Source organism: Phacochoerus africanus, chromosome 16, assembly GCF_016906955.1.
Source record: "Phacochoerus africanus isolate WHEZ1 chromosome 16, ROS_Pafr_v1, whole genome shotgun sequence".
NCBI classification, from domain to species: Eukaryota; Metazoa; Chordata; class Mammalia; order Artiodactyla; family Suidae; genus Phacochoerus; species Phacochoerus africanus.
This window is the reverse complement of record NC_062559.1, coordinates 37,553,944-37,580,758: the sequence shown is the minus strand read 5'-3', so window position 1 is coordinate 37,580,758 and position 26,815 is coordinate 37,553,944. Positions and strand designations below refer to the sequence as shown.

At 44.6% G+C, this 26,815-nt stretch overlaps 1 protein-coding gene across 6 annotated transcripts in view; it reads right to left on the bottom strand.

Moving 5' to 3' along the window:
- Nucleotides 1-7,088: 7,088 nt before the first annotated feature.
- The window catches only part of AOAH (acyloxyacyl hydrolase), a 180,790-nt gene continuing 161,063 nt past the window's right edge, over nucleotides 7,089-26,815 (bottom strand). For all 6 annotated transcript variants that reach the window (XM_047763046.1, XM_047763049.1, XM_047763047.1 and 3 more), the window contains 3 exons: nucleotides 25,699-25,795; nucleotides 15,139-15,215; nucleotides 7,089-7,465 (listed from right to left, as the gene is read on the bottom strand). In XM_047763046.1, the coding sequence (XP_047619002.1) occupies nucleotides 7,337-7,465; nucleotides 15,139-15,215; nucleotides 25,699-25,795 (303 nt within the window). In that variant the 3' untranslated portion in view covers nucleotides 7,089-7,336. The remainder of the gene's footprint in view (nucleotides 7,466-15,138; nucleotides 15,216-25,698; nucleotides 25,796-26,815) is intronic.

Sequence of the window (26,815 nt, the reverse complement as noted above, 5' to 3'; positions counted from 1 at the left end):
CAAGGCTCACCAGTAAAGATATATATACAGTAAAGATATGACATCATCCATGCACAATTATACCACCAGAATCAGAAATCATGAGAAGAGGTGGGTACAAATGCAGGACACTGGAGATGAACTTGCAATTAAGAGAACAACAACTTAAAACAATCTCATATACATATAGACTCTTCTATCAAAACTTCAGAATAACTGCAAACCAAAAATCCACAATTGATACACAAACAAAGAAAAATCAACTCAAATACAACACTAAAGACAGTCATCAAACCAGAAGAGGAGAGAACAAGAAAGAAAAAAAAAAGAGCAACAAAAACAAATCCAAAACAGTTAGTAAGATGGCAATAAGAACATACATATCAATAATTCCTTAAATGTAAATGGACTAAATGCCCCAACCAAAAGACATAGACTGGCTGAATGCATACAAAAACAAGATCCATATATATGCTGTCTTCAAGAGACCCACCACACGTCTAGGGACACATACAAATTGAAAGTGAGAGCATGGAAGAAAATATTTCATGCAAACGGGGATCAAGAGAAAGCTGGAGTAGCAGTACTCATATCAGACAAAATAGACTTTAAAATGAAGACTATTTTAAGGGACAAGGAAGGTCACTACATAATGATCAAAGGATCAATCCAAGAAGAAGATATAACAATTTTAAATATCTACACACCCAACATAGGTTCACCACAATATATAAGGCATCTGCTAACAACCTTAAAAGGACAAATCGACAATAACACAATCATAGTGGGGGACTTTAACACCCCACTTACAGCAATGGACAGATCAACCAGACAGAAAATCAATCAGGAAACGCACGCCCTGAATGAGGCATTAAACCAGATGGACTTAGTAGATATTTATAGGACATTCCATCCAAAAGCAACAGAATACACGTTCTTCTCAAGTGCACATGGAACATTCTCTAAGATTGATCACATCCTGGGCTACAAATCCAACCTCGGTAACTTGAAGAAAATTGAAATCATATCAATCATCTTTCCCGACCACAACGCTATACGACTGGAAATCAACAAGAAAAAAACTGCAAAAAACACAAACATGTGGAGACTAAACAACATGCTACTAAACAACAAATGGATCACTGAAGAAATCAAAGAGGAAATTAAAAAATACCTAGAAGCAAATGACAACAAAGATGGGACACTCCAAAACCCATGGGATGCAGCAAAAGCTGTTCTAAGAGGAAAGTTTACAGCAATACAAGACCGCCTCAGGAAACAAGAAAAAGCTCAAATAAACAAGCTAACTTTACATCTAAAGCAGCTCGAGAGAGAGAAGAACAGACAAGACCTAAAGGTAGTAGAAGGAAAGAAATCATAAAGATCAGAGCAGAAATCAATGAAACAGAAGCAAAGAAAACCATAGGAAAGATCAATGAAACAAAAAACCGGTTCTTTGAAAAGATCAACAAAAGTGATAAAGCCCTAGCCAGACTTATCAAGCTAAAAAGAGAGAGGACTCAAATCAATAAAATTAGAAATGAAAAAGGAGAAGTAACAATGGACATCACAGAAAGACAAAGGATCCTAAGAGACTACTATATGCAACTATGCACCAATAAAATGGAAAACCTAGAAGGAATGGACAAATTCTTAGAAAAGTACACTCTTCCAAGACTAAACCAAGATGAAATAGAAAAGACAAATGGACCCATCACAAGAACTGAAATTGAAACTGTGATTAAAAAACTTCCAACAAACACAAGCCCAGGGCCAGATGGCTTCACAGGTGAATTCTATCAAACATTTAGAGAAGAGCTAACACCTCTCCTTCTGAAACTATTTCAAAAAAACTGCAGAGGAAGGGATACTCCCAAACTCATTCTATCAGGCCACCATCACCCTGGTACCAAAACCAGACAAAGATGCCACAAAAAAAGAAGACTACAGGCCAACGTCACCGATGAACTCCGATGCAAAAATCCTCAACAAAATACTAGCATACCGCATCCAACAATACATCAAAAGGATTGTACATCATGATCAAGTGGGATTTATCCCAGGGATGCAAGGGTTCTTCAATATCCGCAAATCCATCAGTGTGATACACCACATTAACCAACTGAAGAATAAAAACCAAATGATCCTCTCAATTGACGTGGAAAAAGCCTTTGACAAAATCCAACCCCCATTTCTGATAAAAACCCTTCAGAAAGTGGGCACAGCGGGAACCTGCCTCAACATAATAAAGGCCATATATGACAAACCCACAGCGAACATCATTCGCAATGGTGAAAAGCTGAAAGAATTCCCGCTGAGATAGGAACAAGACAAGGATGTCCGCTCTCGCCACTACTCTTCAACACAGTTTTGGAAGTCCTAGCCACAGCAATCAGAGAAGTAAAAGAAAGAAAAGGAATCCAAATTGGAAAGGAACAAGTAAAACTATCACTATTTGCAGAGGACATGATACTATATCTAGAGAATCCTAAAGACTCTACCAGAAAACTGTTAGAGCTCATCCACGAATTTGGCAAAGTTGCAGGATACAAAATTAATACCCAGAAATAGACAGCATTTCTATACACTAACAATGAAAGAGCAGAAAAGGAAATTAGGGAAGCCATCCCATTCACCATCACATCCAAAAGAATAAAATACCTAGGAGTAAACCTACCTAAAGAGACAAAAGACCTGTAACTCTGAAAACTATAAGACACTGATGAAAGAAATCAAAGATGACACAAAGAGATGGAAAGATATACCATGCTCGTGGATTGGAAGAGTTAATATTATCAAAATGACTATACTACCTAAGGCAATCTACAGATTCAATCAATCCCTATCAAACTACCAAGGACATTTTTCACAGAACTCGAAAAAAAGATTTTAAAGTTTGTTTGGAAGCACAAAAGACCCAGAATAGCCAAAGACATCCTGAAAAAGAAAAATGGAGCTGGAGGAATCAGGTCCCCCAGACTTCAGACTATACTACACAGCAACAATCATCAAAACTTTATGGTACTGGCACAAAGACAGAAATATAGATCAGTGGAACAGGATAGAAAGCCCAGAATTAAACTCACACACCTACGGCCAACTCATCTATGACAAAGGAGGTAAGAATATACAATGGAGAAAGGACAGCTTGTTCAATAAGTGGTGCTGGGAAAATGGGACAGCCACGTGGAAAAGAATGAAATTAGAATACTCCCTAACACCATACACAAAAAGAAACTCCAAATGGATTAAAGACCTAGATCTAAGACCAGACACTATCAAACTCTTAGAGGAAAACATAGGCCAAACACTCTCTGACATAAACCATAGCAACATCTTCTCAGATCTACCTCTTTGAGTACTGACAATAAAAAGAAAAATAAACAAATGGGACCTACTCAAACTTCAAAGTTTCTGCACAGCAAAGGAAACCCCAAACAAAATGAAAAGACAACCCACAGAATGGGAGAAAATCTTTGCAAGTGAATCAACTGACAAGGGATTAATCTCCAAAATTTATAAACACCTTCTGCAGCTCCATACCAAAAAAACAAACAACCCCATCAACAAATGGGCAGAAGATCTAAACAGACAGTTCTCCAAAGAAGACATATGGATGGCCAAAAAACACACGAAAAGATGTTCAACATCACTTATTATCAGAGAAATGAAAATCAAAACCACTAGGAGGTACCACCTGACACCAGCCAGAAGGGCCACCATCCAAAAGTCTACAAACAATAAGTGCTGGCGAGGGTGTGGAGAAAAAGGAACCCTAGTACAATGTCGGTGGGATTGTAAATTGGTGCAACCACTGTGGAAAACAGGACGGAGATGCTTCAGAAAACTAAACATAGAACTACCATTTGATCCAGCAATCCCACTCCTGGACATCTATCCAGAGAAAACCATGACTCGCAAAGACACATGTACTCCGATGTTCATTGCAGCACTCTTTGCAATAGCTAAGACATGGAAACAACCTAAATGTCCATGAACAGAGGATGGAATGACGATGTGGTACATATACACAATGGAATATTACTCAGCCATTAAAAGGAATGAAATACCAGCATTTTTAGCAACATGGATGGACCTAGAAATTATCATGTGAAGTGAAGTCAGCCATACAATGAAACATCAACATCAAATGCTTTCACTGACATGTGGAATCTGAAAAAAGGACAGACTGGACTTCTTTGCAGAACAGATGCTGACTCACAGACATTGAAAAACTTATGGTCTCTAGAGGAGACAGTTTGGGGATGGGGGGATGTGCTTGGGCTGTGGGATGGAAATCCTGTGAAATTGGATTGTTATGATCATTATACAACTATACATGTGATAAATTCATTTGAGTTATAAAAAATATTAAAAAAAATAAAAGATGGTTTCTAACAAATTAAACCTTTAGTGTAACTCTGGAAAAAAAAATAATCACAATTGCTTTGACAGAAAACTGACAGAGTTTTCCTTATACCTGGTGGCTCCAGAGTAGCCATGGGAATTCAGGGGAAGTTGAAATGGAGGTCCATTTATGGTGGATTTAAGTTAGACGACTCTTGTGGTTCGCAGTCATTTCTGTGCATAGTTAGGTTATCAGTAGCTTCCCAGTGCAGGGAGGACTCTAGATATGCTCTGTATGTCCACCAGCCCCATGACAAGGGTGCAGGGTTAGCAGTCAGATCAGAGTATGAAAGGCTACTATAGCTTCTGGCACAGGAAGTGCGTGGATTGTGGAGGAAAAACGGGATGTGAAATGCACAGAGCTGGATGCTAGTCTGTGGTAAGGTCTTCTAGCCACTGATACAGTGGGTGGGAAGTTTCATTCACACTGGTATCTAGTCAAAACAGAAGTCTCTCCGTATCAGAAATAAAGAAATAAATTAAAAATAATACAATAACAAAGCATACACATTTATATGTACACCATCATTACAATTTTGTCTTTAGCGAGACAAAGATTTGAGTGCAGATGGTTTGTTTGGGAAGTCATCCCCAAAAGCAGGACGGGGGGAGTGAGGAGGGTGACACAAAGAAGGAGGTGTCATTTAAGGCAGTCGCTCCTGTGAGCAAAGGGGGTTGATTCTGCCAGACTCCCTGAGAAGCACACAGAGTAATTCCCCCAACTGAGTACTGAAGGAAGACGCTGGTGCCTTTATCGACAGGGCCCTGCTCCCCCTGAATGGAACTGCCCCACACCTCAGGGCAGTGTCACGGAAGTGCCTAAAGGCAGATGTAGAAGAATGAGCCTGCTTGAGCTGCGATGCTGGCAACAGAGGGCCTGACCCCCACCCCCACGGCTGCAACCAGAGATGGACCAGGGAGTTGACACACCAATGAGAATGGTGTGCAGTAGAATTGATCAGAATTCCTTTGCTTCTAGGGACACAAAGGTTTGTTTGTTTTTTGTACTATGATTTGTTTTACTGAGGTAAAAATCACGTCACGTAAAGTCACCATTTTAACCAGAGTACACAGCTCAGTGGCATCTAGTACATTCAAGGAGTTGTATGACCCCCACCTCTATTTCCAAAATATTTTCACTATCCCCAAAGTAGAGTCTGTACCCATCACTCAGTCACTCGTTTACTCTTTCCTTCAGCCTCTGGCAACCACTTATCTTTTCTGTCTCCATGGATTTGCCATTCTGGATATTTTGTATAATAGAATCATACACTATGTGCCCTGATAGTCTAGCTTCTTTCACCCAGCATCATATTTTTGACATTGTTTCATGCTGTAGCATGTATCAGTATTTCATTCTTTTTTATGGCTGAATAATCCACTGGGGACACGAAGTTTTAACAGTACTATGAACAGGGAGCATGTCTTTAGCAGCTTTCTCACAAAAGAAATTCGAGCGAGGTCTTCCCAGTTTGACATCAATCCTCAAAATTTCCAGGGCTTCACCAAAGAGTGAGTTGTGTAGCTGAAAGAAACTCTTCTAAACTATCAATAATATGCAACGAGTTTCTTCTGTTCTATCTATAGATAGCAATGTCACAAAAATCATTGTCACAGGAAGAGACAATCAGATTATGCAGCCAAAGAATGTTAGAAAATCTTTTAAAGAAAGGAAAATAGTCATTTTTTTTTTCCTGGTCTTGGTGGGCATATAGTATTGTCAACTTTATCTTTTAAAATTTTTTAAGTTTTTTTTTGGTCTTTTCTAGGGCTGTACCAGTGGCATACGGAGATTCCCAGGCTAGGGGTCTAATCGGAGCTGTTGCTGCCGGCCTACGCCAGAGCCACAGCAATGCGGGATCCGAACCGCGTCTGCAACCTACACCACAGTTCATGGAAGTGCTGGACCCTTAACCCACTGAGCAAGGCCAGGGATCGAACCCTCAGCCTCATGGTTTCTAGTCAGATTCATTTCCACTGCACCACGACGGGAACTCCAAAATTTTTTTTCCCTGTCTTTTGTCTTGTTAGGGCCACACCCAGGGCATATGGAGGTTCTCAAGCTAGGGGTTGGATTGGAGCTTCAGCTGCTGGCCTACACCACAGCCACAGCAATGCGGGATCCTTAACCCCTGAGCAAGGACAAGGATCGAACCCAAAACCTTCTGGATCCTACAGCCACTGAGCCACAACAGGAACTCCGTGTATTGTCAACTTCAAAAACTTATAATTCGTTGTGATTTATTTTTTCATTCTAAATAAATATTCAAGTCTGTTCCTAATTTTGTGTTTGTAGTTTTGCGTTTGTATTTTTGTGTTCTGAGAGTCTTTGGCAGCCAGCCTGCAGCCCTAGGAAGAGCCATCATTAAGAAGTTGACCACAGGGAGTTCCCTGTTGTGGCTCAGCAGGTCATGACCCAGACTAGGGTCCATGAGGATACAGGTTCAATCCCTACCTTCACTCAGTGGGTTAAGGATCCATGAGCTGTGGGGTAGGTCACAGATGCAGCTCAGATCTGGTATTGCTGTGGCTGTGGCTGGCAAGTGCAGCTGGGAACTTCCATATGCCACAGGTGCCCTAAAAAGAAAAAAAAAAAAGTTGCTCACAGGGGAGATCACTTCCCCAGCACACCAAGCCCATCACTAGCTTTCTTATTTGTTTTTACAACAACAAGCCATTTCCGGGCACAGATACTCTCTTGCTTGGAATGGCACTCAAAGTACTTTATTAAAGGTTATTTGAGGGTTAGAGGGTCACTGACCCCAGAATCACGCAGAATCACACTGTCATTTAGATAAGCTCTTAAATGAGAGAAATGCACTTTGCAAAGATGCTACTAAGAGGAGGGTCCTGTGAGTTTGTGACACAACAGCCCCATAACGGTCTGTTAAATGAGCTGACCCATATTTCTGTCCCCCTGAGTTACCCAGGAACATGTGTCCTTGGGGACTCAGTGCCCCCCTTGGTCTCCGAACACCTGCTCGATCTGGTGGTTGAATGGATTCTCCTTTCCCAGAACCTGGGGCCACTGGAGCTGCGCCTTCTTCCAGAAGCCATCTGCCAACAGCTGTAAAGCCACCTGCAAGGGAGTAAAAGGGAAATTATAAGAAAGTAAAGAAGTTGCCCACAAGATTGACTCTCTGCTTTGTATGGTGGACAGACCCAAGATTCTTTCCTTTGGAGCTTTCTATGATCCGCTTCCCTTGTGGGGGGAAACTGTCACTTGGTTCTAACCAACAGAACATAGTAAAGGTGAAAGGATGTCACTTTGCTAATTATGCTGCATTGTCTGAGACTGCGTTTCTAGCAGACTCACTCTGGAGACTCATTGCTGGGTTGATGAAAGAAAAAGCCACGTTGAGAAGCCCGCATGGCAGGGAACTGAGAGGGGCCTCCAGCTGACATCCAGTAAGAAGCTCATCTTCAGTCCTACAACCACTAGGACATAAATTCTGCCAACAGCCCAAGTGAGTCTGAAATCAATTCTTCCCCAGATGAGTCTCCAGATGAGAAAGTAGATTTTACCCTGTGAGACCCTAAGCAGAGAACCCAATTACACTGTACCAGCACTCCTGACCCACAGGAACAGTGAGGAACAGTGAGACAACAGTATGTATTATTATTTTTTGCTTTTTAGGGCCACACCTACAGCATATGGAAGTTTCCAGGCTAGGGGTCAAGTCAGAGCTGCAGCTGCTGGCCTACGCCTCGGACACAGCAATGTGGGATCCAAACCATGTCTGCGACCTACACCACAGCTCACAGCAACGCTGGATCTTTCACCCACTGAGCAAGGCCAAGGATCGAACCCATATCCTCATGAATCCTCGTCGGGTTCGTTAACCACTGAGCCACGAAGGGAACTCCTGTATGGAGTCTTTTAAGCTGCTAAATCTGTGGTAATTTGTTGTTTAGTAACAGACAACAAATACACTTTCTCAGAAAGCCATTCCTTCACTTACCTGTGGAGAGCTAACATTTACTGCCAGCCTAAGGCTTGGGTTTTGGAGATGAAAGGGATGAATCCTGCCTTCAAGGAACTCTCAGTCTAGTGAGAGACCCAGACATACTGAGTAACACTCCCAAACCCAGAGGGAGGCTGGGAGAGGGATGCACACAGCTGGAAGGGGGAAAAGTGGCAACTCTGCCAGGTGGGGGGCAAGGCTAGGTCCTCTCTGTAGAGTGTGATGGCTGAGCTGAATTTTCAAGGAGGAATTCACCAGATGCTCACGAGGGAGGCAGTGCGCGTGGGGGAGGACACGCACACGTGGAAGCATACAGGCTGTGGAGGAGAAGGGCGCGGTGGGGAATCACGGGTGTCAGGGGGACGGGGCTGATCCCGACACCTGGTAGGGCTGGCATCCTGATGGAGGCTGTGAGTGCGGAGTGTGCCTGCAGTGCCAGGGAGAGGAATCACTGGCTGAATTCAAACAGGCTGGTCCCTGGCTCTCCCAGCCTAATGGCCACTCTCTGCTTGCATGGTTGTATAGCCTGCTGCTATTCACGATGTCAGCAGGATCCATTTTTGGTTCTTCCCTCCTCCAGCTTGTCATGAACATGCTTTTGATGAGGAGTCTGTCTCTACAGATAATGCCCTCATTTAGCAAATGGGGCCTGGGCAGGCCTTCAGGTCCCAGATGGCTATGGAACTGCAGGGCATGGGGGCGGGGGGGTAGGAGGTTAAGGCTGAAGACAAGAGAAATGCGATTGCTGCAGGCCTCAGGGGGGAACACACTGCTCAGGGCAGATGCTCAGGGACATCCCTGACTTTATTCAGAAGCACATGGACATGTCTTCAAAAGTACATCCTGTTCATCATTCCAGTAAGCTCCCTGTGAGATGGTGGGCAGGCCTCTTCCACTCTTTGGGCTGAAATTGGCTCATCTACAAAATGAGTGAATGATCTAAAGACCTATTTGGGCCTCAATTGTGTGTAGGATTTTAGTAGTTGTTAGAAAAAACTAGAACTGGCTGAGTCAAAACATTAAATATCCCCAGGAACTTTAATATGTTCCTGAGCCTTCTGGTGGACCCCAAATTCCATCCATCCACCAATGTAATCTCGATCATATCCACGTTGTGTCTGAAACACACACACCCCACCCGCCCCCACCACATACACACACCCCATCTGCCACCACCATTCACAACCCGTACCTCATATACCGCCCCCACCCCCACTCATACTGACTGTTAAACCTGAAAGATTCCAGGAAGACTCTGATCGTCTCTCACACACTAAGCAATCTGTTTTCAAAAACAGAGGACTGGTTTTAGGTTGTTTTCCCTGATATTCCTCCACAAAGTAGGCTGCTGCCAGGGCTGTGGAAAATCACTGCTTCTTCTTTTTTGTTTTTTGCCTTTTACCTTGATACACCCCAGCCGGCTTCCTAACAATCATGTGGGACCAAAGGCCTTTATGATCATTTACTTCCCAGTTTGAATTCATAAGGGAGGAGATGGGGGTGAGGATAAGAAGAGGAACGTTAAAATGAAAGAGCTCAGATGTGAGCATGTGGGAACCATGGTTTGAAAGCAATTAGTTGGCTGTCACTCTAATGAAGATTAAAATATGTATGGGTGTGCGATGCTAATAATTTGGATCTAAAACGAGAGTGGCATTGTTATCACTAGAGATATGATAAAATGACTCACTATAATCATTCATTTGTCTGAGAAACATTTACTGGGCACCTACTGTGGGCTTCTTACAACCAACCTCCTCTGGTAACTCCCATGATGCTCTGCACAGAGCAAGGCCCAGCCATCTGCATACTCCAAGTGAGCTAGCTGTTTCCTGAACACAAATATCTTCTGCGCCTCCCTATCCACAATGAAAACTATTAAAGCAATACCTATTTGAGAAACAATTTAAAAGACAATTAAGCAAAAAGAAAAACAGAATCAAAGTCATCCTAATTATAACGGTCACGGTTAACACTGAGCCTTTCTGCAGTGTGAGTGTGTGTGTGTGCATGTATACTTTCTCTGTGGCCATTTTGACTTGTATTCATTGTTGAAGCAAACTGCCATTTGGAGGGGTCCACGTGGCAAGAAGCCAATGTGGCTTCTGAGCCACAACTGGCTAGAGGCTGAGACCTTCACTTTAATGGGCCTCAAGGAACTAAATTCTGCCAACAAACATGGGAGCTTGAGGGGAGATCCAAGTCAACCTTCAAGGAGACTCCGCTCTTGAAGACACCTTCATGGCCACTTGGGAGAGAGAGTGGAGCAGAAGGCCTGGCTAATCTGTGCCTGGACCCTGGCCCCCAGCAACTGTGAGATAAAAAAATGAGTGCTGTTTTCAAGTAATTTGGTATGTAACAACCAAATCACCTTCTCAATCTTTTCCTTTTTTTTTTTATGGGCCATACCTGTGGCATATAGAAGTTCCCAGGCTAGAGGTTGAATTGGAGCTGCAGTTGCCAGCATATGCCACAGCCATGGCAACACCAGATCCAACTTGGCTGCAGCTTGTGGCAACGCTGGATCCTTAACCCACTGAAAGAGGCCAGGGATCGAATCTGCATCCTCACAGACACTGTGTCGGGTTCTTAACCTGCTGAGCCACAATGGGAACTCCCACCTTCTCAATCTTAAATTCTCTTTGATCTTTATTTTTCTTCATAATTTTATCCCTATCTCATCACCGCCAGTGTTTCCAGCTCTCAACCAGAAGTTGGTGATTTCCAAACCTGTTTTCTAGGCCAGACCCCTCTCCTGAGATAAGAACCCATAAATTTGAGCTAGGGGCTAGATTCTACTGTGCAGGCACCTCAAATTCAGAATGTTCAAGTCTTTGCCTTCTTCTGAGTTCCTTGACTTGATATTTTTCACCTCTCTTCACCCAGTTGTCCAATCCTGTGAGTCATTTCTTTCCTACCCACCAAATCTAGCCAATCAGCAAGTCTGGCATGACACTCCTCTACCATGTCCGCCCCCCTTTATATTGAAGAAGATATTCCTTTTTTTGGGGGGGGGGGCTGCACCCATGGCATATAGAGGTTCCCAGGCCAGGAGTCAAATTGAAGCTGCAGCTGCTGGTCTACACCACAGCCACAGCAATGCTAATCCATTTCTGCAACCTGCACCACAGCTCACTGCAATGCCGGATCCTTAACCCACTGAGCAAAGCCAGGGATCAAACCCACAACCTCATGGATCCTAGTCAGATTTGTTTCTGCTGTGCCACGACGGCAACTCCACTGAAGAAGATATTTCTTTCTCTCTCTCTCTCTCTCTTTTTTTTTCTTTTTAGGGCTATACTTGCGGCATATAGAGGTTCTCAGGGTAGGGGTCAAGTTGGAGTTGTAGCTGCCAGCCTACACCACAGCGGCAACAACACCAGAACTGAGCTGTGTCTGCGACCTACACCAGAGCTCATGGCAACGTCAGATCCTTAATCCACTGAGCGAGGCCAGGGATCAAACCTGCAACCTCATGGACCCTAGTTGAGTTTGTTAACCACCAAGCCACAAAGGGAGCTCTGAAGATATTTCTTAAAATTCTGGCTCTACATCTTGGAATGAGATTGAAAAGTAAAGCAGTTGTCAGTGTATCAGGAATTTTTCTACGCTTATTTATTTTCCATTAAACTATAGGCGAAGAGTTTAGATGGTGAATATAATCTGGCTCAAAAATTAATATCTATCAATCATAAATTTGAAGTGTTCAACACAACCCATGTTGATACTTAATTAAACTTGTCTCCCTAAGAAAACTGGAGCAATTGAATCAATAGTGGTTACACACTCCCCCCTGCCCCCCCCCCCACTTTTCTAGCAGGGTTTTAGAAAGAAATAGGCCCTTAAAATAAAGCCTGCTCCTTCCACCCCCAAGCTGGTGAAAGGCCAGTATGTACAGGAAAGGGTGAGGGGGTACCTGAGAAAGGTCTGAGACTATTCTTTTGGTTGGTTTTATGTCTGTGCCATAAGGATGAAGTCCTGAGACCCAGCCTTGCTCATCTGGCTCTTTCGAGATGAAAAAGATGTGGACTCTCATAGCTGTCCCACGATCTAGAAGGATCCATTAACACTTCTTCTGCTGTAGGGCAGGCCATCTGGAGGGGAGACTACAGGGGCTCCTCTTTAAGGGTTCAAGTCACAACTCCGTCCTGAGGGTGCTCACATCCGTATCTCCAGCTCAGATCCCTTCCTGAGCTTTAAGTGTGCATATCATCTGCTGCAAGAACATCCCCATTCGGACACCGTATAGGCTTTTAAATCCAACATGTGCCAAACTCTTCCTCAAGGTGTTCTTGACCTCAGTGGGCAACAGAATCATCTATCCCCCTCTCTCCCATGCTAGCCCCCATCATGCTCCCATAGCACCTCTGCCTGCATGGCTGGAGGCATTGACCACTTCATATTTAATCATCTGTTTACTTGTCTTTCTCCCACTCTATCCTATAATCTCCTTAAATAGCAGGGGCAGTTTCTTATTCACTCATGAGTTCTCACTGTGTGAGATATGGGGTGGGCACTCAATAAACCTTCTTGAGTGGCAGTTTTCCATCTAGATGGTTCAGATCAATATATGTGATAATTAGGCAGGCTTTAGGCATAGCTATCCATTGTCACCCACTTTGGATGAGGCTTCACCACTGCTGCCCACTCCATCACCCACTCCTACCTCGTAATCAGATCTCTCAGGAATAATGTAAGATTATGGCACATACTGATTTTCAGCTTTTTTTGGGGGGGGGGTCTCTTTGTCTTTTTAGGGCCACACCCATGGTATATGGAGGTTCCCAGGCTAGGGGTCAAATCAGAGCTAAAACTGCCAGCCTGTGCCAGAGCCACAGCAATGCCACATCTGCAACCTGCACCACAGCTCATAGCAATATCGGATCCTTAACCCACTGAGTGAGGCCAGGGATCAAACCCGCAACCTCATGGTTCCTAGTCGGATTCGTTTCTGTTTCGCAACGACAGGAACTCCCGATTTTCAGCTTTTGACTCTTCTCAACAATCAGTTATTGGTGAAGCCATTTGAGTACAAGATAGAGCCACAATTTGCAAACCTTGAACCCTAATATTATTTTTTATGGCCACATCCATGGCATGAGGAAATTCCCAGGCCACAGACTGAATGTGAGCTGCAGCTGTGACCTATACTGCTGCTGTGACAACACTGGATCCTTTAACCCACTGCGCCAGGCCTGGGGATCGAACCCATGGCTCTGCAGTGAACTGAGTTGCTACTGAGGCTGGATTCTTAAACCACAGTGCAACTGCAAACCCTAATACTATTTTAAGAATCAGGGACAGAATAGTCCTTTGATAGATCAGACAAAAATGTCCTAAGGGATAAAACAAAGCTGTCTTTGACCTTCTTTTTAATTTGTTCCTATTTTCTCCCCCTCTGACCATCTCCTCTTACCCCTCATTCTCCACAGAATCAGAAGGGTAAAAATCTGTGATGTACAAAGAATGACAAGAAAAGAACTACCTAATTCTTGCCAGAAAGAAGGTCTCCACATTAACTGTTCTAAAACCAAAGACATCACTGGGGGAGGGCAGACTCTAATATCAACCAGCTTCTAGCTGATAATTCTCGTGGATCAACACATCCAAGGGACACTCAGGAGCGTCAGATATTCTGAGGTGCATGACTTAGACTTTTTGGGTGGTTGCTATTTAAAACAGTAAGATGAGCATTTTATATTCACTTTATAATTCACCCAGCATCTGTGGGACTCTGCTGACTGTCCATCTGACACTGGAGTGGCACTCTCTTTTCCTTTTTGAGACCATCTGTAGCCCTACTCATGGGTATTCACCGGACCTAGAGCTCAGGGGAGGGAGGGCTACCGTTCCCTTCAGGCTTCTGAGGGGATGACCGTGGCCTGGCTGACCGTGGAGGTCAAGGCTACTAGGAGTGCCTGGACCCTTGTCAAGGCCACAAAGGCTGCGTCAGAAAGACCATGGCTGCAGAGCACTGCCTGTGGTAAGTGCCCATCCCGCCGGCAGGGGGCCTGCTTTCAGAATGTTAGAATCGGCAGACCTACCCCGACTGCTTTTTCTATTTTTTTATATTAGGAAATATGAGCAAGCCCAGTACACAGAACAGATAAAAATGGCCCTTCCCTGGCTACAGCCAGGATAATGCACAGGGTGAGGGCAGGAGTGGCCAGGGACCCACCCTCCAGGTCCTCTTGCTCAGTGAGAAGGCCAGGGTAGAGCTTTCCAGAATTGTCCCTCGAATCCCAGATAAGAAACAGCTCTTACTGCAGGATGTTGCTCAGGACACTCTTCTCCTCTCATACAGTTCTCCTTCTTTTCTAGAAGAATCCATAGGAGAAATTTCTCACAGGGCTCACTTCAGGAATCCTTCTGATTTTTGGTTTTTTTTTGGGGGGGGGTACTTGATTTATTTCTTTATCCTCTGAAAGCCAGGACTTATGCCCTTCTCTGCTTCAGCCCCTTAGAAAGCATGGAGCTGATTTTGTGGGCCCTTGCAGGCAGTTTCTTGGGACTTCCCAGGTCAGTTTACAAATTATAGACATTAAGCCAAGAATCCAGGTATCATTTCTACCCTGTTTTCTTTTTACTCTGATTTTCATTTCATTCTTGCATTTGTATTTTTTATCAACTAAATTTACATTTATTTACCTTCTATTTGACACATGTGAGGATATCACCTCCAATTCTTTCTGGAATAACACAGGAAAATGAATGCACGGGTGCATAAATGTATTAAAAAAATAATGGAACAGGTAGCCTTCAGTGACCACCATCTGACTGCACTTACCTCATTGGGGTGGAATCCATCGACAGGTTCGATGAGCTGCCAGGGCTGCCCGCCTCTCTTTCGCCACTCCTCCATGACTGTGGGACACACACATACACACACACACAGAGGGTTAGAGACATGCTTCCGTAAGTAACAGTCAACACCCAACAACAAAGGCTGGAGCATGCCCTCCCTGGCTGGTGCTCACCCAGCCATGCTGCCTCCTAGTCATTATCTCGGGCCGGGGGCTTTCTGGACAGAAATCATCTTTCCATGGTGTCGTCTTTTTTCTCCTCTAACTCAGGAAGAAAAACGTGTGAGCGTGTTGGATGAATGGGGTTTCTAGAGTGAGGGGGGTGGGGTGGGGGGAAGGGTAAGCTCTCTCAAATATGGCACACTGATTTCAGTCCATCTCATTTCTCAGGGGCCAGAAGCACAGAATTTCAGGAGTCGGGAGGGTGGTGGATATTCAATATTTTATCATCTCCTTTCCTGGGCTGCCATTTCCAGACCCTGCCTGCATATATCAAGCAATCATCATTAAAATTCACACAGTTCGTCAGAAACAGAATGACATATAATGATCTCAACATCACATTTAGAGTGAGTCTGGCTACGGTGAAAATGTTATGAGCCCCAAATGATGAGCAGCAGTAAAAGTGTCCTTCAACAGTGGTGAGAGACCAGGAATGTCACTTGCTCCAAGGCAAAGGCACAATGAACTCCACACTGGAATGTCATACAGTCAGTAAGAATTCCTCAAGGAAATTTCAAATCCTTAGAGAGCCTCCAGAGAGAAAAATCTGAAACCTCCCCTCCCCGTACAGCCCATGCCCTTGGCCTCCCCATGTCCAGGGAGGGGAGCTGGCACAGCTGACAGTCCTCTGACCCTTCTCCCTGCAAAACATGCAAGGGCAGGGGTCTGTGCCCTCTTTGTCTCTTTCTCCTTTTGCCCCAAGGGAAGCAATGGAAATTCTATTAAGGACTTTGACTGGACAAGAGAAGCTGATCTTTCCCAGAGCTGAATCAATGCTCTGCTGCTTTTGTAATGAGCTGTCCACACTCACTATCTCATCTCTGTCCCCAGAAGGGCTGCAAATACTGCTGCCCTTCGCAGAGCACAGAACACAGTTCCTGCTGGTGGTCTGGAAGCCTCCAGTGGATCACCAGTCCCTGTTGGCTTTTTCCCTGGCAGAATGCCCAGCCCCAAACCACTCTCATATTTTGTGCCTGGATTTCAGCGGAGGTTGCTAAAAGCAGCAGCTATGGGAAGGCAGCCTTTGCCTTTCTTGGGAAACTCAAACTGAGGACATTGTCCACTGTGTCCTCCAGATGGAGTCCCAAGGGAGAGACTACTTTAGGCTGGTAAAAGGTGTATCTCTCGGAGGGAATGGCACGTAGCTGCCCGTCTGATAGGAAGCTCAGAGTTGGAATGATGCTAAAACCACACGAACCCTATGAAAGCTTATTTGTTCTGTGGAACCAGCTTGCAGACCACAACAGTTTCCTGTCCTGGACCATAGGTACCCTGTAAAAGGAAGAGCCTTGGGGAAGCATGCCTGGTTCTAGCTTCAATTTGCCTGGCCGTTCAGTTTTTTTAGGCATGAACTTGGAATCAGATTTTCTGCTTCCGGTTCACTTCTGGATATTTCACCTTTTCTTCTGGACCTGACACTCCAAAGCATCCGTGAGTCTGAGACTGTCCTCCTGGGTGTGTCATGCTGCTCTAGCCCAGCCCTGCTGATCTTGACTGACCTGCCGGGCACTCCCCCATGCTTGGTCCAGGCTGTTCCTCTCCCCCTTGGCCAGGAGAGGATGAACCACTTTGCTCCTTTTTGGGTCCTGCTTTTTTATTTTCTAACTTTATGTTGATTCTCTATCTGAGCCACTTCCAATCTGAACATCCAACCAATACCCTTGATGGAGCACCAGGCATTTGGAAGAGTTTCTCAAATATAGTCAATGTCACTCCCCACTGAGCCCCCTCCATGCTTCTTGTTCTTTTGTACTATTTGTCTCATCTCTCCCTGGCAGTCCCCCAGGGCTTCTAATACAAAATCAACAATGATGCAGAAAGGTTCAGCCCAGGTAAGATGTCAGCCTCCAAGTCCCCTGTGGCTTCAGAGGTGACCTTGCTTCCATTCTACGTGTCTCCTTTACTACACCCAAGGGATCAATGAACTTTTCAATCCTTTCTCCTGCTTCTCCCTTTAGTTTGGTTTTACCTTATGCTAAATGGGAAAGACGGCGTCCCTGCTGTGGTGAATAGGATTGGTACTGTCTCTGCAGCACCGGGATGCAGGTTTGATCCCTGGCCAGGCTCAGTGGGTTAAAGGATCTGGCATTGTGGCAGCTGTGGCGCAGGTTACAACTGTGGCTTGGATCTGATCCCTGGCCTGGGGAACTCCATATGTGGTGGGGCAGCCAAAAAAGAAAAAAAAAGGGGGAAGAAAAGAAAGAATGAAGGAAAATCTCAACCAGATGATAAGAAATTCCAACCCTAATCAAAAGACAATGAGAAACCAGCCCTGTCAAGACCTCAGAAGGCCTGATGAAAAGCAAAGAGTTGGATGAGTAAGACACAGGATTGTATTAAAGAGATAGACAGCAAGCCACAGGCCTGACCTGGACCACTCACGAATCCCCTGATCCAGCAGGACACAGTGCCTTGTGGCACTTTGACTCCCCACATTTGCAGAGAAGGCTGAGTGACAAACTGAATCTATACATGTGCCTTTGCTGGTTGAAAGGACATTCCCAGCTAGACAGCTGGGAAATCTGCAGTGGAAAGATTTGAGCCTGTAAAGGAAACACGGTGTACACCAAGACAGCATTCCTGGAGAGAAATGTCTTCTAGGAGCCCTGTAAGAAAAAGACCAGACTTCCTTACGCCACTTTCCTCTAATGGAATTCAAAGTTAGTCTTAACTAGGCTTAAAGCAAGCCTAGGCTGTTTCCATTTTGATTTAAATTTTACATGCAGGAAATGGGATTAAGATTGCAGAATAAAAGGACTGAAGCTCAACTTCTCTTCTAAAACAACAAAATTCGCAACTAAAGACTGAGCAATCTTCAACCAAATGGACCAGAAACCTTCAAAAAGATATCCTACTCCAGAAGAAAAAGAGGAGGCCACATCAAGGGGGGGGGGGAATACTCGATATAAACAACCCCATACCTCCCTGGTGTGAAGCCCCACAGACTGGAAACTAACTGGTTCACAGAGACTCACCTACCGGAGTGAGAGTTCTCAGCCCCACATCAAACTCTCACGTGTGGGGATCTGGCACTGGGAGAAAGAGCCCCTGGAGCATCTAGCATTGAAGGCCAGTGGGGCTTGTGCACAGGAGCTCCACGAGACTGGGGGAAACGGAGACCCCATTCTTAAAAGGCGCACACAGATGTTCACATGCACTGGGTCCCAGGGCAAAGCAAAGTCTCCATGGGAATCTGGGTCAAACCTGACTGCAGTTCTTGGAGGACATCCTGGGAAAACAGGGGTGAATGTGGCTTGTTGAGAGGGAAAGACATTGAAAGCAAAGCTCTCGGGACTATTCAGCAGCATGCCTTTCTCTGGAGGTGGCCATTTTGGGAAAATCTGGCCCCACCCGTCAGCACTGAGAAGCCCCAGGACAAACAACAACCCAGGTGGGATCACAGCCCCACCCCTCAGCAAACAGGCCACCTAAAGACCCCTCAGGCACACAGCTGCCTCTATTCCCACCCAGAGACTAAGCCCCACCCACCAGAGGGATTAGAATCAGCTCCACCTACCAGTGGGCAGGCATCAGCCCCTCCCATCAGGAAGCCTACAGAAAGCCCCCATACCGATTTCAGCCACAAGGGGGGCAGCCACCAGAAGTAAGAGAGGCTACAACTCTATTATCTGTAAAAAGGTCACCACACCAAAAACCTATAAAAATGAAAAGACAGAGAACCATAACTCAGAGGAGGGAGAAAGGAAAAACCCTAGAAAAAACCAGCTAAGTGATGAGATTCTCAGCCTCCAGGAAAAAGACTTTAGACTGTTGATGCTAAAAGCTTCAAATTTTAAATCAACTATGCTTCAATAAAACTTTAAAAATGGGGAAAATCAGTTAACCACTAAGACAATAAATAATAGTACTAAAAATGCCGCAAAAAAAATTACATGCATTTCTAACTATCAAACTAAAAACTATGGCCCTTAGAGATATTTTACTTCACCGAACTTGCATGGGCATAATTCAATCATCAGAATTAATGACTTATTTTTCAAAATGAGAAGGGGTAGCCATACCTTCAACAGCTCCCTTTGGAGGCTTGAGCAATCCCATGATGTAGAGATTATGAAAAGAAAACTGAGTAAGCATGCTTGTTGCTGTGGCTGTGAAGTACGGCCTGGCAGCTACAGCTCTGATTCGACCCCTAGCCTGGGAACCTCCGTGTGCGTGTGTGCGGAGGGTGCGGCCCTAAAAAGATTAAACAAACAAACAAACAAACAAATAAATAAATAAAAGAAAACCAAGGAAGGAAAGCATAAGGAAAAGGGATATTGACTTGTCAAGTTTTGCCAGGGAGCAACGGCAAGTCGGGGGGGGGAGGCGGGGCCAGTGAGAGGTCCCTGTTTCTGATTGGCCATCTAAACCTTGTCAAGGATACCATATTCTTCCCTGCCCGGAAATATGTTCCTGCCCCCTCTCTCCCCCACGTTAGGAGGACTTGGCAGAGGCGTCTAGACTTTAGAAGTACTGGCTTGTCATATAAAATAATCCAATAAGTATTAAAAGAAATGTCAGAGGTTATCAAGGCTGCAATCAGTCTATTCGCAGGGGAAAATGTCATTTTCTCACATGATTATTGTGTCTGCGAGGGTTACCAGTCACTGAATATCTGCAGACATCAGTACTACAACACTTACAGGAAGAGTTTAAAGGCAAGAGTCTAAAGGTTTACCTGTCTGATGACCACTGCTAGACAGAGTGACCCTCTTTAGTTTATTTCAGGATGAAATTTTGCTTTCTTAGAATAAAGGCAATATTGGATAATGGTCTCTAGTTCTTCCTGATTGATTTTAGAGTGGGAAGTCCAAGCAGGGGAAGCGCTGCAAGTTGGTTAGTTTCTGTTCTATCTGGGACGGTAATTAAAAATATGTAAATGAATTCCTATTTGGTTTTTGCAACACTTGAATTAATGTTCTTGGATGATCACGAACGATCTCTTGAGATTTAGTGCAAAATGTAATTTTTATTTTTTCCCCTTTTCTTTTTAGGGCTGCACCTGTGGCATATGCACGTTCCCAGGCTAGGGGTCAAATTGCAGCTGCAGTTGCTGGCCTATGCCACAGCCACAGTAATGCCAGATTCGAGCTGCATCTGCCACCTACACGACCCAGCTCGTGGAAATGCTGGATCCTTAACCCACTGAGCGAGGCCAGGGATTGAACCTGCATCCTCAAGGATACTAGTTGGGTTCTTAACCCACTGACTACAATGGTAATTCCCATAATGTGTTTTATTTGTAAAGTCAAAGAAACTGGACCAGTTTTCAGAGATACAATAGAAATCACTGGAGAAGATCCGTAGAATATGAACAGCAGCCTTAGCAGATAATTAAAAAAGAGAAATCTGCAAGTTCCCATCGTGGCACAGCGGAAATGAATCTGACTAGGAACCATGAGGTTTTTGGGTTCAATCCCTGGTCTCGCTCAGTGGGTTAAGGATCCGGCATTGCCGTGAGCTGTGGTGTAGGTCGCAGATGTGACTCGGATCCTGTTTTCTGTGGCTGTGGTGTAGGTCTCATCGTGTCTACCCTGGCAGCTGTAGCTCTGATTCAGCCCCTAGCCTGGGAACCTCCATATGCCACAGGTTTGGCCCTAAAAAGCAACAAACAGACAAAAAACAAAAAACAGAAAAACAAAAACAAAAAAAGAGAGAGAGAGACAGAGAAATCTGAATTCTGGCCAGCCCTGTGAAGTCACTGGTCATTTTTCCACACATATACATGGGGAGGAAATAAGTACCAGGTTTACTCCCATTGAGTTGTCTTGGAAGCTGAGGGCAGCTGGTGGTGTATTTAAAGGGTCCATGAAAAAACGGCCTTGTCAGCCAAGTGGCATTTTCCTTCCTGTGTTTGGGAGGTATGGTAGAGATGAAGAAAAAGGACATCACCTGCTCAAGCTGGCATCTCTTGAAGGGGGGAAAAAAATGCTGCCTCTGTTTAGCTCATATCCAGTTGGAGGATGAATCAGCAAAAGACAAAAATGAGCCTCTGAGGTGAGCAATCATCTTTTGGTGCTGGACTGAGACTCTCAGAGTGGAGAACAGCTAGGTCTCGTCGTGTCTACCCTCAGGGGACAGGGACCCTCAGCTGTCATTTGCTCTGTCACAGGGTGTAAAATTATAAATTTCTCATGAAAAATGCTATTTGTGATGCAACAGTCAGCTCAAATACAGTACAGAACTGAGAATAGACATTTTCATGTGACTAGAGAGACTGCAGATGTCATAAGTGATTCTATAAGGGTTTTTTTTCCCCCTTTTTATGGCTGCACCTGTGGCACATGGAGGTTCCCAGGTTAGGCGTCGAATTGCAGCTGCAGCTGCTGGCATGTGCCACAGCCACAGCAACACAGGATCTGAGCTGCGTCTTCAACCTACACCACAGTCCACAGGAACGCCGGACCCTTAACCCACTGAGCAAGGCCAGGGATCGAACCCATGTCCTCATGGATGCTAGTCGGGTTTGTTAACCGCTGAGCCACAACGGGAACTCCAGGAGATGCATTTCTACCATAGCTTCCTGTGAAGAACTCAACATGACCCGCAGGCACAAATGGCGATGGGAGGTTAGACACTGAGAAAGAAGAAACATGTATTATCCACCTATCCTAAGCCCTGGAAGAATGTAGTAGGTGCTTTTCATACATTGATGGCAGTGGGAGAACCTGACCAACGAACAGGTACTGGAGTCCTTACTGCACGAAAACATCATCTCAATCCTTACAGAAACCCCACGCTTTGGATCCTGCCACTTTACACAAAAGGAAACAAAACCTGGATGGTTATTTCATTTGCTTGGGGTTACACAGTTATTCTGGGTTTGAGATGGGAATGGAATACAGCTCTATCTGGTTGTAAATTCTGGGCGTTTTGGATGCATGGAGGCACGTTTGGATGGAGGCAGGCCAGTTTTCCAGGATGATGAGCAGCGCAGATGTGCAAGGTTACCCAAGGAGATGCATCTGGGAGCGGATGCGCCCTCTGCCTTCTCTGGAGAATACTATCACCTCAAGGCAGGCATTCCCTTTGCGGTTGTCTAACACTGTCTTGGTTGCTAAGTCAAGACCTCACCACAGTTCTGAAAACTAGGTAAGAATTCCAGCCCTTACAGAAGTGGTCATGGTGGCATGGAGCCATTAAATGCATGATGCTCTATCACATGTTTCTGAAGGTGTCCCAGGGTGTCATTCCTCTTCCTCCACTCTCGCTCCCACTGTGTCTCTCTAATGGAGACTAACTTCATATGGAGAAGACAAAGAAGGCCCTGTACCCAAACTGGATCTTCATATGTAATTTTTTTTTTTTTTTTTTGCTTTTTAGGGCGGAACACAAGGCATATGGAAGTTTCCAGCCTAGGGAGCTATAGCCGCCCGCCTACACCACAGCCACAGCAACACGGGATCCGAGCTGCATCTGAGACCTATACCACAGCTCATAGCAACGCCAGATCCCTGGTCCAATGGGCGAGCCCAGGGGTCTAACCTGCGTGCTCGTGGATATGAGTTGGATTTGTTTCCACTGAGCCATGATGGAAACGCCCTTCGCATGCACTTTTAATAAATGTCAAGAAATTACAAAATCTCAGGAAATTCCTTGAACTGTTGATAACAATTGCCGAAAAAGGAGAAATACATAGGGGTTTCTCAGGAAGGAGACCCACGGCTATGTTGATGCAGAGTGTTCAGTTAAACTGAATTTTTGGCTTTTTGGCTGCATTTATTGCTGCTCTGAGGACAAGAACATGCTGAGGAACCTCTGCTCCCAAGCCTATGGAGTGCCAGCCAGTATGGGATCAAGGAGAAAGCTCTTCTTTCTATACCTTCCATGGAGAGAAGGACTGTTCTGTTTTGTTAACACCCGTACTCCTAGCACCTACACAGCACACAGTAGGGCTTAATAAAAAATCTGATGACCAAGTGACATAAGTTCTTATCTTGGAGCATTATAGGAGGCCCACCCATTACCTTTTTTTTTTTTTTTTTGCTTTTTAGGACTGCACCCATGGCATATGGAAGTTCCCAGACTAGGGGTTGAACTGGAGCTGTAGCTGCTGGCCTACGCCACAGCCACAGCAACTGGGGATCCCAGCTGTGCCTGCGACCTACACCACAGCTCACGGCAATGCCAGACCCTTAACCCACTGAGCGAGGCCAGGAATTGAACCCATGTGCTCATGGATTCTAGTCAGATTTGTTACCACTGAGCCACAATGGGAACTCACACCCATTAAATTTTAATTTGCATATGGATCATCTGTGGATTATGCACAGATGCAAGTTCTGATTAAAAAGGTCCTAATTAGGAGTGGGGCCTGGGGCTCTGTGTTTATAACTAGCCCCCAGGTGTATGGATGCAGCTTATTGAACCAGGTGTCTAGAAGCAAGGGTGGGAGGGAACTGGTGCTCTTTCCTGAGTGCTGGTTATGTGCCAGGCATGGCATTTGGGAAGATTACATATGACTTCATGTAATCATCCCAAAGACCTGATATGTAGATGTGATATCTCCATTTCCAAGGCTGGAAAGCAGAGTTGAGAAATGTTCAGGGAATTGCCAACAGTCCCCAAAATAATAAATAACAGAGCTAGAGATTACTGTGGAAAATGAAAAAGTCTCATGTGAATGTTAGGCATTATTATATTTTTAATAACTTTATCTACATTCAAGGTTGGTGATGATCAAAGATTGCTTGGTGGTGCATTTGTTTACACCAGGAATTCATTAATGAGGCTTTAACTCTGCATTTTAATGAGAGGTTATTTATCAAAATGTCTCTCCCCATGAGAGAAACATGTATCACCGAGGCAGGAAATCTAGTTAAGGGAGATCAGTCTTGTTGAAAAGATGTTCAGAACTGAAGTATTAGAGTCTACAATGCAAAACGTGTCGGCTAATGTAATATTTGATAATTCATGATGGCCATCTGCTCCATCCCAGATGCCTGGGCTGGGGGAGCTGGTGGAGGGGAGATGATAAACTCCGTGTGAGAAATCATCCCTCTGCATACATCGTGAAGCTTTTCATTAGCATCATCTCAGCTGGCAGTCAATCAACAGAGGCCCTTCTCCCGTATAACAATTGCTGAGCAAGGAAAATGGGACCGGAAGGATTCAAGTCAATAGACAATAATTTTTCAGAGTCAAGATGAAAAGGATAAATCCAGTCATCACACCTGCTTTCTGTGGCCACTCATCAGTGACTCTAATGTTTGGACAGGATGCTAGAAAAAAGGCAGTAATGTTCTTTCCAGAAAGCTGGGATAGCGGTTGTCCACTTTGCCACAGGCATCTCAAGTCCCTCGCTTTGAAACTCATCACGTGTGGGGAATGGGAATCTGTGTTGTTTTGAGTCCTTAGGTAATCCAGTGCCCCCTGGAAAGGCACTGCCTTATCCCTCACCCCTGTCACACTCATCTCTAGCCCATCCATTGTTTAATTGTCAAGAATACGTGAAATTAGGAGTTCCTGTCGTGGCTCAGTGGTCAACAAATCCGACTAGGAACCATGAGGTTTCGGGTTTGATCCCTGTGCTTGCTCAGTGGGTTAAGGATCCAGCGTTGCCGTGAGCCGTGGTGTAGGATGCACACAAGGCTCGGATCCTGAGTTGCTGTGGCTGTGGTACAGGCCAGTGGCTACAGCTCCGATTAGACCCCTAGCCTGGGAACCTCCATATGCTGCAGAAGTGGCCCTAGAAATCGCAACACAAAAAGACAAAAAAAAAAAAAAGGAATAAATGAAATCATTCCTTTGACCTCTTAGCTCCCAGCTCAAAGTTGTTTCCAACTGGTCATGGCTCTATTGCTTCAGGGATTCTAAAATAATGATGAAATAAGAAGCTGATGCTAGGAGTTCCCGTTGTGGCGCAGTGGTTAATGAATCCGACTAGGAACCATGAGGTTGCGGGTTCGATCCCTGCCCTTGCTCAGTGGGTTAATGATCCAGCGTTGCCGTGAGCTGTGGTGTAGGTTGCAGACATGGCTTGGATCCAGCATTGCTGTGGCTCTGGTGTAGACTGGCGGCTATAGCTCCCATTCGACCCCTAGCCTGGGAACCTCCATATGCCGTGGGAGCGGCCCAAGAAATAGCAAAAAGACAAAAAGACAAAAAAAAAAAAAAGAAGCTGATGCTGAGCTTCCACCTTTCAAGAAAAAGTCTCACATTTTATCTTTCTTCAATACTCAGAGCTATTAATGTGTCAGAATGGGTAGAAGCCACCCTGCCCAATTTCCTGCCTGCTGGCTTGAAAATAAACACCCAAGCAGGCTCTGAACAGTAGCCACTGCTTTTGTCTTGTGTCAATACCTAAACCAAGCAAAACTTACTTTCTCGGAAGTCAAAATCCATGTAGAAAAGATTGAAGTTTGCAAATTTCTGGCTGGTTGCAATTCTTTTCAGCGTATTGGAGAGTTGTTCTGCTCTCTAAATACAAAGGAAATGGAGAATTTCAGGAAACTCATACACAGGCGTGAGGGAGACAATTCAGGCAGAACAAAGAGATCAATAGTCCCCACTCCCACTGCAAGTCTTCAGCAGAGCAGGGCTGCTCTGCACGTCAAGTTCCGCTTCTGCACAATCGCCAATGAACTTACAAAACTGTTCATGTTCATTAGGAACCGAATCGGTGCAAATTAAAGTAATCAGATGCCACTTTCTCCCCATGGGATTGGCAAAGAAAAGATGAACAATCATGATAATAAAGAGTATTGCCATGGGGTATGTGATTGAGAATGTCAATTTGTTTAACCTTTCCAGAGAGTTATCTGGCGATATGGATCAAATCCTTATATATGGCGTACTCCTTGACCCAATAATGTTCTAGGAATTTGTCTTAAGGAAACAGATGTAGACACAAAGACATCCATCTTTGTATATACAAAGGTACATCACAACGCTATTTATCACAGTGGAAAATTGGAAACAACCCATATGGCCAGCACCAAAGGACAAAATAAATCATGGTACATTCATATACTTTATATTCTAAAATAGTTACAAAATTATCATGTAGAGGAGTATTTATGAACACTAGAAGGCATAAAACAATATATGTATTTAATACTACGTAGGCAAAAAAAAAACCCCAAGTAACTACCTATGAAAGTAATATGGGAAAGATGTAAATACATATTAATTTTGGGTGGTGAGATTTTGAGTGATTTTTGGTGGGTTTTTTTTTGTTTTTTTACATTCTCTAAGTTTTTTTAAAAAATTGAAATATATTTGTCTTGTAAAAAAAATGCAATAGTTCCTTAACAACGATATTATTTACCATCTGTGAAAGAAATGCAGGAATGGTGGGTGCAGGGAAGAGAGCAAGGCCCTGGGCACCTGGGCCTCCCTTACCTTGGGGAGGACTTGTCATGTGTACAGCCTGACCTGGCTCACTTCTCTGCCTCGACTAATATGCTTAGGACCAGCTTTCAAAGGTGTGTGTGTGTG